This window comes from Saccopteryx bilineata, chromosome 2 (genome assembly GCF_036850765.1).
Source record: "Saccopteryx bilineata isolate mSacBil1 chromosome 2, mSacBil1_pri_phased_curated, whole genome shotgun sequence".
Lineage (NCBI taxonomy): Eukaryota > Metazoa > Chordata > Mammalia > Chiroptera > Emballonuridae > Saccopteryx > Saccopteryx bilineata.
In genome coordinates, this window is record NC_089491.1 from 218,627,409 (window position 1) to 218,641,759 (window position 14,351).

The 14,351-nt window shown below is 51.1% G+C and overlaps 1 protein-coding gene across 2 annotated transcripts; it reads left to right on the plus strand.

Annotated features, from left to right (window-relative positions):
• The first annotated feature begins 487 nt into the window (after positions 1 to 487).
• Positions 488 to 13,202, plus strand: C2H21orf58 (chromosome 2 C21orf58 homolog). Of its 2 annotated transcripts, XM_066254933.1 has the most exons (9): positions 488 to 667; positions 1,538 to 1,598; positions 2,030 to 2,103; positions 3,379 to 3,546; positions 6,002 to 6,113; positions 10,824 to 10,963; positions 11,377 to 11,600; positions 11,988 to 12,029; positions 13,011 to 13,202. In XM_066254933.1, exons 1-9 carry the CDS (start codon positions 608 to 610, stop codon positions 13,030 to 13,032), a joined length of 903 nt encoding a protein of 300 aa, XP_066111030.1. In that variant the 5' UTR covers positions 488 to 607; the 3' UTR covers positions 13,033 to 13,202. The 2 variants fall into 2 exon arrangements, with proteins under 2 accessions (XP_066111030.1, XP_066111031.1); XM_066254934.1 differs by lacking the exon at positions 2,030 to 2,103.
• Positions 13,203 to 14,351: the final 1,149 nt, after the last annotated feature.

The window sequence follows — 14,351 nt, forward strand, 5'->3', positions numbered from 1 at the left end:
TAGAATTTCCTGAAATCCCCAGGGAGCTATTGCTCCAACCCCATCTTGCTGGCAGGGTGTGTAGGAGCGGGCAGGGACCTGCTGGCTTCCTGGAGGCAGTAACAGATGAAGGGCACTTGCCCCTGCATACAGGGGGGATGGATATGGCTGCCCCTCCCCACAGCCTCACCCCTTTCAGGGCTCTGTCCTGAGGATGGGGCAGTCCTCCCCCCAAGGACTCTGCTCTGCCCTACCTGCTGGTCACAGCTGCTGTCTATTTTTGTCCTAAAGAGCCCAGCCTGGCAACACCCGGGAATGGCAGTATTTCCAGGTCACCAGTGCATGGGGACAGGGTGTGGCCTGGGAAGGACACTCAGCAAAAACCTGGCAACCTGGGGCTTCCCTGTGTGCAGCACCTAGCAACTGAGTTGGCAATACCAATGTTGGGTTCAGACACTGCAGTCCAGGGGGATGTGGGAAAGGAGATAAACTGAGCCCAGCGCCACAATCCTTCGGTGACACGGGCTGAGGCTGCCTCTCTCTAGCTAGCTGAGCAGTGCTTTCCTGGAGATAACTGACAACCAGGTAGGGAGGGGGCCTCTGGAGTCCTGTCTCCTATTGTCCCAGGATGGTGGACTCCTCTATGGCAGATCAAATGGCCCATCTGACCCTGAAACTCTTGGAGAAGGTAAGACAGCCAGGTACTTGTGTTTTTAATACCTGATTAGTGGAGCACAGCTTTAAAAGGTAAGATATTTTTGTGAGAGCTACTGCTTCCCAGCAAAACCCTCTCCAGAGGTTTTTAGCTTTGTAATGGAGAACTGTGGTTTCTTGGTTTTTCTTTTTTTCATTCATACAGAACCAAGTAGGTTCTTCTGACATTTTTTGCAGCCAGGACACAGGCACACACCTACTGGCTGGGCACTTCCAGGGTCCTGTTTAGGTTCACCAGGGAGCCTCTGGGCTTCATTGTTTAAGAGAAGATAGAGACCCACCTGGTGCAGGACCCACAGACTGGGCTGGGCCTAGGGGCGTGGCCTAGTAGACCCATTCTCACACCAGTCTTATCCTCTCAGGTCTGCATGTTCCATGTGTGGCCTGCACAGGCTGCCCAGTACAACAGCTCTTCAACATCCCCCACATGCTTTATTCTGCTGTCCTTGCAGCCCTGCACCCCCACCCTACCCTTGTCTGGTGGCCCATGGGCCACCTTGCAAGGCCAGTAGGGGTCACCCCAAGACAGACCCAGGCCACAGCCCAGGTAGGACAGTCAGTGTGGTCAGGGACACAGAGCTAGCCTGAGTCTGGCTTTTCAGAAAGCTGTCTGAAGGGGACCTCACATATCAGAGCACCTTCCCAGAGTTCAAGGAGGAATATGTGTATGCAAGTCCTTGAGAGAGGTTGATGACCCCTGCTCCTGTCCCACACCTCCATCACTCAGCACTTCCTGCCCAGTTCCTTCTGTCTGGGGCACGGGCAGGAGCACAGGCAGTTGCCCCACGTAAGCCCGTGCCCCACTCACACTGAGTAGGTCCCTATCATGGACTCTTCCTCACAGAAACTGGAGCAGGAGCATGAGGATGTGGAAGGAGATTCGAAGGAACCCCACCTGGTGCCAGGTAAGAGCTGAGCTGCTTGGAGCCCTGCGGGCAGGCAAGAGACCCACCTTTTGCTCAGATCCCTCCCCCTCTTGTTACTGGCAAGACTATGCTTAATACTTTTCCTTACATCCAGGTTGAAGGCTTTTGTCTTCATCTTTACAGCGCTCATTCATATACACATACACATGCATGCACACGTACACACACAGGTACACATACTCACACACCATGCTTACATGCACTTACACACACATGCATGTACCAGGTGCTGCTGAATGCACCCTCACAGCCTGTCCTGTCACTTTGATCTGCAAAACCCAAGACAGGAACTTCCTTCATACACACTTTCCAGATGAGAAAATGGAGGCCCAGGTCACCCCCAGTCTTGCTTGGTGAGGTTGGGCCATTCTGATGGGTCTACCCCTTCCTCAGTGTGGGCTTCTCTCCAGGACATGAGAACAGTGTGAATGCAGCCCTGAAGAATGCTCTGAGGAGGAGGAAGGACCTTCTGCAGAGACTCTGGGTAGGCTGGCGTCACAGCAGCCTTGGCCGGTGTTGTCTGTCCTGAAACTACTCGTCACCATGCTCAGACTAGGGTGGGGAGTGGGGTGCAGGTGGGGTGGGGGCTGGGGAGTAGGAGTGGGAGGTATGGGGTGAGGATGGGAGTGTCATGTCTTTCTGGACTCAGCGTGGATTCTTTGAGGTTTGTGACTTAAGAACAGGTAGCTGGTGAACTGCAAGCAGCTGAGAGACGTCACAACTGGGGTGTAGAATGGATTGAATGAAGAAAGGAGCTTGCTCACACTGTCTATAGTCTGCACTCTGATAGGCATGTGACTATGACACCTGCTCTGGTGGCACATTATTCAAGGTGGAAGTGCTGAGCAAAGGACTCAATTCCCACAGGAAGTAGAATTCTAGGAAGTCCAGGGGCCTGGTCCCAACTCCTTCCACCAGCAGGAAGGAGCATACAAAGTCCACACAAATAATTATGATAAACGTAGCGCTTTGTTGTGAAGGGGATGCTGAGGCAGCCACACCAGAAACTGGGTCATATGATTTTGTAAATTTTATTTTATATATGTGTGTGTGTGTCAGGAAGGGAGAGAAATGAGAAGCATCAATTCTTTTTTTTTTAAGATTTTATTTATTCATTTGGGGGCGGGAAGCAGGAAGCATCAACTCCCATATGTGCCTTGACCAGGCAAACCCAGGGTTTCCAACCAGTGACCTCAGCGTTCCAGGTCAACCCTTTATCCACTGTGCCACCACAGGTCAGAATGAGAAGCATCAGTTCTTTGTTGCGGCACTTTAGTTGTTCATTGATTGCTTTCTCATTTGTGCCTTGCATGGGAGACTACAGAAAAGCAAGTGGCCCCTTTGCTCAAGCCAGTGAACTTGGGCTTCAAACCAGCAACCTCAGGCTTCAAGCCAATGTGCCTTAGACTCAAGCCAGCAACCATGGGGTCATGTCTATGATCCCACGCTCAAACCAAATGAGCCCATGCTCAAGCGGTTACCTTTGGTTTTCAGACCTGGTCATCAGCATCCTAAGTCGACACTTTATCTACTGTGCCACTGTCTGGTCAGACTGATTTGGTAAATTTTTAAAGAAGTGGTATTCTCATGTGTGCCCCCTCAAAGAGCCCTAGAGCTTTGCCCTCAGGCCTGGCTTCAGTTCTAGGGAGGCCCTGTGGGGAGCAGTGGAGACCCAAGGTGCCTCTCAGGGGCCACCCACTCTCCCCCACCAGGCTTGGTGGCTGTCCTTTGATGCAGCAGTCTCTGGTTGGTTCTACAGGAACAACACCTACCGGAAGAGCTCTCTCATGCTCACACCCATGTCCATGCCTGGAGAGAGCCCAGCAGAGGGGCCCATGGGTCAGTGCTGCCCACAGAGATGCCCCCTGGCAACTACCCTACAGCCTCCCTACCGGCCCCGCAGCTGCCTCGGGTCATCCAACACTTGGTAGGTCTTTCTCCTAGTGAACCTCAGGGTGGAACCACTGCGGGAAGGCTCTGTGCAGAGACCTCCCACCTCGGGCAAGCTCAGCAACATGATGAGAGTGCTCTGAAGAGGGTTGTTTGGCTAAGAGTCAACAGTGGTGCACTTAGCGTACCCAGGCACTCACAAGGACATCAGCGACTCATCCCAGTCATCTTCACAGGAGCCCTGAGACAGGGCTTTGGGGAGGGGGCAGTCTTGTTTCCTCATTACAGATGAGATGCTGGGGTCCCAGTCCCAGGTCCTAACTTTTGCTCTAGTAGTAGAAGTATTAGGGAAATTCAGTATCAGGACCCTGAATTTGGGGAAGAAACATGTTAACTCTTTTTCAAAATTTCATAATGACAAGAAGTTCAAGACTTTAATTTCAAGGGCAAAATGGAAAAGGGGAAAGCATTCCAATGTGGAGAGCCTTGTACCTTTATTCAGCATTCTGGGTTACAAACAGTGTAAAGCAGCCCCGACTTTCTTAAGCCAAACATTGTATTGGAGGCCAGCTGGATGCTCCCAGGAAGGACAGGAGCTGGACTGCAATGTTGAGGCCTCAGCGAGATCAGTGTGACTGGGGAGAAGAGATGGCCAAGGAGGTGGGCAGGCCTAGTTGAGAAGGTTCTGCACTAGCTGGCCAGGGTGCTAGTGCCAGCAGGCTAGGTTAGGACATGGAAGGCACTTGTTCTTTGGGAGAGCCCTGGCAGCACATGGTGGAGGGAACAGAGTGCGGAGGGGCACCTCCGAGGGACCCATGCTTATGGAGACCTCCGAGCCCTTTCTGCCCCTGGACTGTCTGTGTCCAGGTTCCAGTTATCCCCAGCCTGTGCCCTCCAGTATTCTGACCCCTGGAACCTCCTTCCAGGTACCAAGGGAGGGTACTGGTAGGAGGCTCCCCCCAGTCCCAAGTATGGCCACATTTCCTACACATGACCAGGGCCGGGCCACGCTCCTGTGTTTCAGTCACAGCTCCAGTGACACCAAGAGAGAAGGCAGGGCCCCTAGTCACCGAATTTCTAGAAACTGGACTCAGAGAACCTAGAGACCCAGGAGGCCCCTCAGCCAGGATAGGCACAGCACTCTGAGAAGGCCTCCTCAGTCGATGCTAGGGGTAGCAACTATGGCTGTGGCTAAAGCTGGCCTGCCATCTGTATGCTAACCTGCAAGCTAAGAATGCTTGTGCACTTTTAAATATTTCATTAAAAAAAGAATCGAAAGAATAGTTTGGAACACATGAAAATGATATGTAATGCAAACCCTGAGGCTCACAAATAGTCTCACTGGACTAGCCTTGTTAGTTTAGTGTCTGTGCTGAGTAGTTGGCCGACAAGACGTTCACAGAAAACGTCTGCCACCCATGGCTTATACTGTGCCTTCTGTGAACAGAGAAAGAAGGTACAACAAGGTCAGGGCCTGTACACAGGATTAAAATAGAAAGTCTTACTGGTGCATGACCAATGCCCCGTGCATGCTCGAAATTGTAGTACGTCTATTTTAACAAAGGAGAGAAGCCAGAGGTTATTTTTATGACAAGCTCCTTGGGTGCCTCTATTAAAGCAGAATTAATGAAACTGAGGATTAGCTTAGCCTGCTTAAGCCAGGAAATGTGGGAAACATTAAAAAGACCTTGTGTTAGCTGAGGCTGCCACAACAAAGTACTGCAGACAGGCATCTTAAACAACGAAAATGTACTTTTCACAGTTCTGGAGGCTGGAAATCCAAGATCAAGGTGCCAGCCCAGCTGGTTCCTAGAGAGGGCTCTCTTTCTCGCTTGCAGACGACCACATTTCACTGTCCTCACATGACAGAGAGAGGAAGCTAGGTGTGCCAGTCCCATTGGATCAGGGCCCCACTCTTATGACATTTAAGCTTTGTTACCTCTTCATAAGCCATCTCCAAATACAGTCAGTCACATTGGAGGTTAGGGCTGCAACATATGAATCGGGGGCTGGGGTGTTACACAAACATTCTATGTCCTAAGTAATGCCCAGACACATATTTATCTATTCAGCCATCAATTGAATCGCTGAGGTTAGTCATTTAAAGCAGTGTTTTTCAACCACTTGTCTGCCAGAAATTTCTTGCAAGTCTGCAGTCTGACAGTTGGAAACCACTAATTTAAAGTTCCCCTTGGATGGATGGATAGATCAGTAGATGGACAGGTTGGTGAATGGTTGGATGACTAGGTAGATACTTGGGTGGTGGGGTGGATAGGTGGATCGATGGGTAGGTGAGTGAATGGGTAGATGGGTGGGTGGATATGTGAATGGATGGGTGTGTAACTGGGTGAGTGGACAGACAGGTGGATGAATGGTTGGATTACTAGGTAGGTACATGGGTTGGTGGGTGGGTGGATGGCTGAGTGGATAGGTGGGTGCTGTAGGACACTCTCTCCAAGGACACATTCAGGTAGTGACCTGGCTCTTCCTAGGTCCCCCAGCCTCCTGCCACCATCATTCAGCAGCTACCTCAGCAGCCACTCATCACACAGATCCCCCCTCCCCAGGCCTTCGCAGCACAGAGGTCAGGAAGTATTAAGGAAGGTAAGTATTCGACATTAATATTGTTATGGGCTTATGAAATACTCTGAAAGGAAAAATATTTTGCAAGCAGTATAGTCATTTAGAGTCATCTTTTGGCTACTCAACTGAAGTTACCTGTTACCAACATGAAAATGGCTTTAACTTTGAGAAATGCTTCCATGACAGATATCGCTAAGGGAAGAAAAGAGGTAAAAGAGAGAGGACCTGTGTATAGGATCATCTGACTAGTGTCCTCAGTTCTGTCCCAGTGGCTAAAACCAACTTGTATTATTTTTGTAGCACATTGTATATTGTAGTATGTGCCAGACCTGGTCCACAGCTGCCACAGTGGCTCCCAGGGGAGCCATGTATACCGTGGTGCACATGAAGGTGCATTGGAGGTGCAGAGGGCCTGGCCTTTCCTCACTACCTATTGTTGGTTTTTCCAAATGAACTTGAGTGAAAGACTGTTGGATTCTAGGGGCACAGTGAGCAAACTATGTATGTGTGCTTATGTAAGTGTACAAATGCTTGTATACCTTAAAAGAGAAAAAGTGGCATTTAAAATCAGTGGTAAAAAAATTAAATATTCAGCCTGACCTGTGGTGGTGCCGTGGATCAAGTGTTGACCTGGAATGCTGAGGTTGCCAGTTCGAAACCCTGGGCTTGCCTGGTCAAAGCACATATGGGAGTGAATGCTTCTTGCTCCTCCCACTTCTCTCTCTCTCTCCTCTAAAAGGAATAAAGTCTTAAAAAAATTAAATATTCAGCTTGACTGGTGGTGGCACAGTGGATAGAGTGTTGACTTGAGATGCTGAGGTCCAAGGTTCAAAAACCCAAGGTTGGCCCTGGCCGGTTGGCTTAGTGGTAGAGCGTCAGCCTGGCGTGTGGGAGTCCCGAGTTCGATTCCCAGCCAGGGCACACAGGAGAAGCGCCCATCTGCTTCTCCACCCCTCCCCCTCTCCTTCCTCTCTGTCTCTCTCTTCCCCTCCCGCAGCCAAGGCTCCATTGGAGCAGAGTTGGCCCAGGTGCTGAGGATGGCTCTATGGCCTCTGCCTCAGGCGCTAGAATGGCTCTGGTTGCAGCAGAGCGACTCCTCGGATGGGCAGAGCATCGCCCTCTGGTGGGCATGCCGGGTGGATCCCGATCCGGCACATGCGGGAGTCTGTCTGACTGCCTCCCTGTTTCCAACTTCAGAAAAATACAAAAAGGAAAAAAAACAACAACCCCCACCCCAAGGTTGCTGGCTTGAGCGCAGGCTCATAAGCTTGAGTAAGGGATCACTGGGTCTGCTGGAGCACCACTCCCTCCCACTCACCCATCAAAGCACATGTGAGAAGCAATCAATAAACAACTGAAGTGCTACAACTACAAATTGATGCTTGTCATCTCTCTTCCTTCCTGTCTCTGTCTTCCTCTCCCACCCTCTTGCTAATTTTTTTTAAATGAAATATTTCCTGACCAGAAAATAAAGCAGTGGATAGAATGTCAACCTAGGACGCAGAAGATCCAGATTTGAAACCCTGAGATTGCCAGCTTGAGCATGGGCTCACCAGCTTGAGTGCAGGGTCACTGGCTTGAGCCCAAAGGTTGCTGGCTCAAGCCCAAGGTCGCATGTTTGAGCAAGGGGTCACTGATTCGACTGGAGCCCCCTGGTCAAGGCACATATGAGTAAGCAATCAATGAATAACTAAGGTGCCACAACTATGGCATCTCTCCATTCCTGTCTGTCCCTGTCCTCCTTCTCCTCCCTCTCTCTCAAAAATAAATAAATAAATAATGAAATATTCAATACGTAGCTAGTTATTTAGGAAAAGTAAAGTCAAATTCCTTACCCCATTCCTTATATAAAAGCAAATTCCATTTTTCTTTTAGGTTGCCTGCCTCTCATTGATTTGTAGGAGTTCTTTATATTCTACAATGGACCCTTTTTTGATACCTGTATTACAAATATTTAGTCCCTTCTGTGGCCTGCCCTTTCACTCTTCTTGTCTTTGGGTGAAGAGAAGGTCTTAATTTTAATAAAGTTCAGTTTTTCAGGCTTTTTCTTTTATGGTTAGTGCCTTGTGTATCCTGTTTAAGAAGACTTCACCAGCTCAAGGTCATAGTCTTTTTTTTTTTTTTTTTTTTGTATTTTTTTATTTTTTTATTTTTCTGAAGTTGGAAACGGGGAGGCAATCAGACAGACTCCCACATGCGCCCAACCGGGATCCACCTAGCACGCCCACCAGGTGACGATGCTCTGTCCATCTGGGGCGTCGCTCTGCTGCAACCAGAGCCATTCTAGCACCTGAGGCAGAGGCCACAGAGCCATCCTCAGTGCCCGGGCCAACTTTGCTCCAGTGAAGCCTTGGCTGTGGGAGGGGAAGAGAGAGACAAAGAGGAAGGAGGGGGGAGCGGTGGAGAAGCAGATGAGTGCTTCTCCTGTGTGCCCTGGCTGGGAATCGAACCCGGGACTCCTGCATGCCAGGCTGATGCTCTACCGCTGAGCCAACCGGCCAGGGCAGTCTTTTTTTTGTGTGTGTGACACAGACACAGAGAGAAACAGAGAGAGGGACAGATAGGGACAGACAGACAGACAGGAAGGGAGAGAGATGAGAAGCATCAATTCTTTGTTGCAGCTCCTTAGTTGTTCATTGATTGCTTTTTCATACATGCTTTGACTAGGGGGCTAGAGAAGAGCGAGTGACCCCTTGTTCAAGCCAGCAACCTTGGACTTCAAGCCAGTGACTTTGGGCTCAAGCCAGTGACCATGGGGTCATGTCTGTGATCCCACGCTCAAGCCAGTGACCTCGTGCTCAAACCAGATGAGCCTGCACTCAAGCTGGTGACCTCATGGTTTCTTTTTTTTTTTTGACCTCATGGTTTCAAACCTGGGTTTTCTGCAACCCAATCCGACGCTCTATCCACTGCACCACTGCTTGATCAGGCAAGGTCATATTGTCTTGTCTGGCTTTGTTTTCTTTTTAAATTTTTTAAAATTTATTTTTAGAGATAGAGGAAGAGAGAGAGATTTGTTGTTCCACTTATTTATACATCCTTGTATGTGCCCTGACTGGGGATCAAACCTATAACTTTGGTATATGGAATGACACTCTTAACCTATTGAGCTACCTGGCCAGGGCCTTTGTTTACTTTTCACATTCAGATTTACTATTCATCTGGAGTAGATGTGTGTGTGCTGTGAATTAGGGATCAATGTTATTTTTTTTTTTGGCCATGTACATCAGTTTGATTCTGTGCCCTTTACTCCAAACTCTGTCCCTGTTTCACTGACATGTTTCTTTGTTGTGAAGCATCTCTTTAGCAAACAGGAGGTGTCCATTTCAGTGCCCTCCTGCCTAATCTAATCTTTTTAATCCTGACTCTATCAGTGGGAGCCATGTGGGCCTGACTGGAGAAGCATCCCTTCAGTGGGCTCTTCCTGCTGCTGGTGGGGGGGGGGGTGGCCCCGTCCTGCTACTGGTGGGAGGGGCTGCCCCGGCCCAGGCCCATATGATGCTCTCAAGGGCCTTTCCCAGATGGGGCTGCCAGACTCAGTCTCTCCAACTGCTTATCTCGCAGGGTCAGAGTTCTCATAGCTATATTGCTGCAGGTATCTGACTCTGGGTGCCCCACTCCCCATAGTGCCGCAGCCCTGTAGAAAAATCTGTGTTAGTCAGGGCTCTCCAGAGAAGCCACTGGGATGTGTATACAGAGAGAAAGATGTGTTTTAAGGAGTTGGACCATGTCATTATGGAGGCCTTGTTAGTTCAAAATCTGCAGGGTGGGCTGATCTGCTGGGGACCCAGGGAAGTTTCAGTTTGAGTGCAGGCTCTTGGCTGGCATCCTGTGCCTTGTTGAAGCACCTTGCCCCCAGCCTCCAGGCTCCTGTTCTCTAGCCTGGGAGTATGAATGGTCCTAGGAGACCCGCCTTTTTTTGGTGAGGCTGACAGAATGTGGAGGAAATGCCCAATTTCCAGGACTTAGTTACTATGTTAAGAACTTAGTTACTATGTTAAGAACCCATGTTTGCCTCCCACTAGAAAAAAATTTACATGTTTTATAGTATCCAGAACTAGTGAATATACCCTGGAGCTGCCATAACAAAGCATCACAAGCCAGGTGGCTTAAAACCCCAGAAATCTACTCTGTCAGTCTGGAGGCCAAAAGTCCAAAATACAGGTGTCGCAGGGCCATGCTCCCTCCAGGGAGGGTCCTTGTTGCCTCTTCCAGTGGTAGCTCTGAGTGTCCTGGGCTGTGGCTGCATCGTTCATCTCTTTGTCCATGTCTGTCTCCTCTTCTGTCTCCATCTCCCTCTGCCTGTCTCTTATAAAGACCCTTGTCCTTGGACCTGGGGCCTACCTGGATAAGCCAGGATGATCTCATCTTAAGGTCCTTCATTACCTCTACAAAGACTTTCTCCAAACAAGGCCATGTTCTGAGGTCTTGGGGTTATGATGTGAACACACATTTTGGGGGGCCACCGTACAGCCCAGGTTGGTTGAGGAATCTGCTAGCAGGAAGGCAAGTAGAACCACCTGTTGGGAGCCCAACTGAACACCGTCCACATACTTTATAGCATATACACCCTTTGACCAAAAGGTTCACTTCTAGGAATGTGCCTCCCCCTCCTAGGAGGACCAGGACACCTGTAATATGCTACAACTGTTTCAACAAATAGGCTGCTCTAAAGCTCTGTTCTCAGGTGAGACCCCCTGATGGGTGAGTGGTCTGTGTGTGACCTTTCAGACATAGTGGAGATGCTGCTGCTGCAGAATGCACAGATGCACCAGGTCATCATGCAGAACATGATGCTCCAAGCCCTGCCCCCAACAGCCCCTCTGTCCTCCAGGGGACCACAGGCCACACTCCGGCATCCTAACCCCCAGGTAGGCTCAGCCCAGAGCAGACACCAGGCAGAGGAGGCCACTCAAGTCAAGGCCAGAGGGCCTGGGCAGCTTTTCTTCTGGAAATTGTGCATCTGTGTAACTCTGAAAAGCATATTTTGGCTCTGGGGTCTGTGTTCAGGCTGTGACTCCCCCCCCCCCCCCCCGGTATCCCCTGTCCCCTCCTCCATGAGGAATGGGTTGTGCACTTCGGGGCCCAAAAAGCTGCCTCTTGAGCTGGATGAGTTCTGCCTCCCTACCACTTCTCCCCTCCTCTCCCCTCCCCTCACTGGGCTCTGAGCCTACCCTAAGTCAGGAACTGGAGTGAGGCCTGGGGGTGGGGGGAGAGAGGGGCACGGAGCAGTCCATCCAGCTGAAATGGGCTGCTATGTGTGCTGTGCTGAGGAACCGCGCAGACTTACCCCATCGTTCTGCGAGCTGAGAGGCAGAAGCCGCTGTCTGTGCACCACCACCATCACTATGCGCCCCCAGCCCCTCTGCAAGCTGTCCCAACACCTGGCTCACCTGTGGCCTACTCCATGTGGCCTGCAGTAGTCTCTGCCACCGCCCTCCCACCTGCCGCTGGCTTCCTGCCTACCATGCGCCACATGGTTGCCCCATCTGCCGCTGCCCTTAGCACGTAAGGACTCAGGAGGCCCTGTCACCCTTTCCCACCCCTATGGGGAAGCCCAGGGTACACAGATCTTTGTCAGGTCCCTAGGCTGTGGCAGAGAATTGGGAAAGGAGACTGGACAGGCCCTGCGATCTCCCAAAGGGACACAGGTGGGACCATGGCAGCTCACCGCCCCTCCCCATCACTGCAGCTCTGTGTGAGCCCCACAGCAACCTACGTGGGAAGCTGCTTACAGTTTGCATCATTTGTTCAGCTCATAAGACCCTAAGTGTGTCCAATCCAAACACTGCTGAGAGGGCCCCCACTAGATCCCGGAAAAGGACTCAGCTGTCATGTGGTGTCTTCAAGCCCTACAAGGCAGTAAGGACACCCAGACCCTTGTCTTTCCTCTAGGACTGCACCTGACAGTTTCCTGCCTGCACCACTTCCAGGCCAGTAAGGAGCCCCAGAAGCCCACCTGATGAGGCCCAGGGTCGTCTTGCTTCCTCCAAGGGTGTGGTCAGCAAAAAAAAAGAAAAGAAAAAAAAAAGGAAGGGCGAAAGCCTAACACCCATCCCTGGGCTCTGAGGATCACAAGGAGATACAGGAATTTCATCAGAAAAGATGCCCAGGAGACACAGGAAGAAAATTCACAGATTTAGCCACATAAAAATATAAACCATCCTATGGCAAAAATACCACAAAGTTAGGTCAAATGAGACCTGGGAGATGTTTGCCTCAGGGCTCAGAGGGCAGGGAGGAAAGCAGCCCCTGGAGACTGATGTGCTGTCCTGGGGGCAGAACTGTAAAGGGGAGAGCCACCTGCTAGCCTGGCCTTTCTCCTGTGAATACAGCCCTAGGAGCTGCACACTCCTTCTGAAGAGCGGGGCTAACGGCCAAGGTTCTCCTGGGGGGCTAGGGGCCAAGGTTCTCCTGGGGGGCTAGCGGCCAAGGTTCTCCTGGGGGGCTGGGGGCCAAGGTTCTCCTGGGGGGCTAGGGGCCAAGGTTCTCCTGGGGGGCTGGAGGCCAAGGTTCTCCTGGGGGGCTAGCGGCCAAGGTTCTCCTGGGGGGCTGGGGGCCAAGGTTCTCCTGGGGGGCTGGGGGCCAAGGTTCCCCTGGGGGGCTGGCGGCCAAGGTTCTCCTGGGGGGCTGGGGGCCAAGGTTCTCCTGGGGGGCTGGCGGCCAAGGTTCTCCTGGGGGGGTGGGGGCCAAGGTTCTCCTGGGGGGCTGGGGGCCAAGGTTCTCCTGAGGGGCTAGGGGCCATGGTTCTCCTGGTTCTGTTGGGTTTCTCATCTGAGCAATCCCTTACCTTTACTTTTTCTGCATTTTTTTTTTAACTTTTTTCCTTTGGTGGAATTATGTTCTTTTGCTTTTCAATATTCTTTTCATGTAAATATCATGTTTGAATAGTATGCCTATTTTCATGGCCCCTTTTAGGATACATTCTCAGGCCCCCTAAGTTCCACACACACAGGAACACTGCCTCTGTACCCCTGGGTTCTCAGGAGGACGTCGGAGGAAACGTGATAGACGCCTGCCTCGCTGCACACAGGTTCTCTCTGGGCTGTCACCTGGGAGGGCTGCTCCACAGCCCTGTCTCTTGTTAAATACACCAATTAAAGGTCTAACTCTAATTCCTATTTCCACATTAACTTTTTCTAATACGGCTTTGGTTTTGTTTCTCAACATTATTAATAGAGGGAAGAAATTTGACAAGTTGATTGTCTTTGGATGGCCTGGTAAATTGGAAAAACTCAGTTCACAGCATCTCCTGAATAGAGGGGACCACGTGGGGTCATCTGGGAGTCACATGGAAAGCCTCGTGGGGACACCTGGGGATCAAGTGGGAGTCATGTGGAAGGCACTGGGATCATGTGGGGTTCACATGAGTCACTTGAAGGGCACCTGAAGCCACGTAGAGGTCACATGGAGGGCAAGCAGGAGTAACGTGAGGGTCCCCGTAACTCCAATCCTGACTTTATAACATTGACCCTGACCCAGTAACTGAGAATGTGCTGCGGACAGCTGGAGCTATAGTCCTCCTTGGTAATGACTGAGGATCAATTACAGAACAGATGCAATTGATCATATTTTCTGAATGTGGTGGGGTTAATTCCAAGGTCTGTTTATAGAGAGAGCTGAACAGAAGAGAACCAGACAGCAACAGAAAGGGCAGAGAATGGCCCTGTGTTAAGGAAGAGAGCCAAGTGGTGGCGAGTGTCTAAGGAGAGTGTGGAGGCTCCACAACAGGGCCAAGTTTCCACAGAGAGGACTGAGGGCCTGAGGGGATTGCTGAGGGAGCAGAGGCGGAGTGACCTGTGGGCCAGGGCAGAGAGACCAGAGCACAGCGCAGAGGTAGGACTTGGGGATGAGTCGAAAGTGAGGCAGGGAGGGATCAGGTCTGGTCCTCGGAGGCCAGCTGCAGGGATCCCGGCAGCGCAACGACCCCCTAGAGGCATGAAGCTGAGATGGGCACTTCCTGGGGCCACCACCTCTCCAGGACTGATCACTCAGGACCAAGGCCTAGAGCCGGCAACTGGATGTGCCACTGAGCAGAGAGAGGGCACCCCTAGATGAGGCCCCCTTGGTTCCTCTCAGGCCAGCCTCTAAAAGCTGAAGAGGTCTGAAGAGACCCTGGTAGTGTGGTCGGGCTTCCTAGAACACAGGTCCTGGGTCCAGGTGCCTGGAGTATGGTGGTTGGGGGATTTGCATGGTGTGGTATTGTGTATAATTATATACAATATTTGCTCTTCATACTGATTCCTGGCACAGAGCTGC

Coding starts and splice junctions, on each gene's coding strand:
- C2H21orf58 (XM_066254933.1), top strand. CDS start 608: ATGGTGGACTCCTCTATGGCAGATCAAATGGCCCATCTGACCCTGAAA. Junction 6,114..10,823: donor GTCAGGAAGTATTAAGGAAG/GTAAGTATTCGA, acceptor GTGACCTTTCAG/ACATAGTGGAGATGCTGCTG. Junction 10,964..11,376: donor TCCGGCATCCTAACCCCCAG/GTAGGCTCAGCC, acceptor GGAACCGCGCAG/ACTTACCCCATCGTTCTGCG.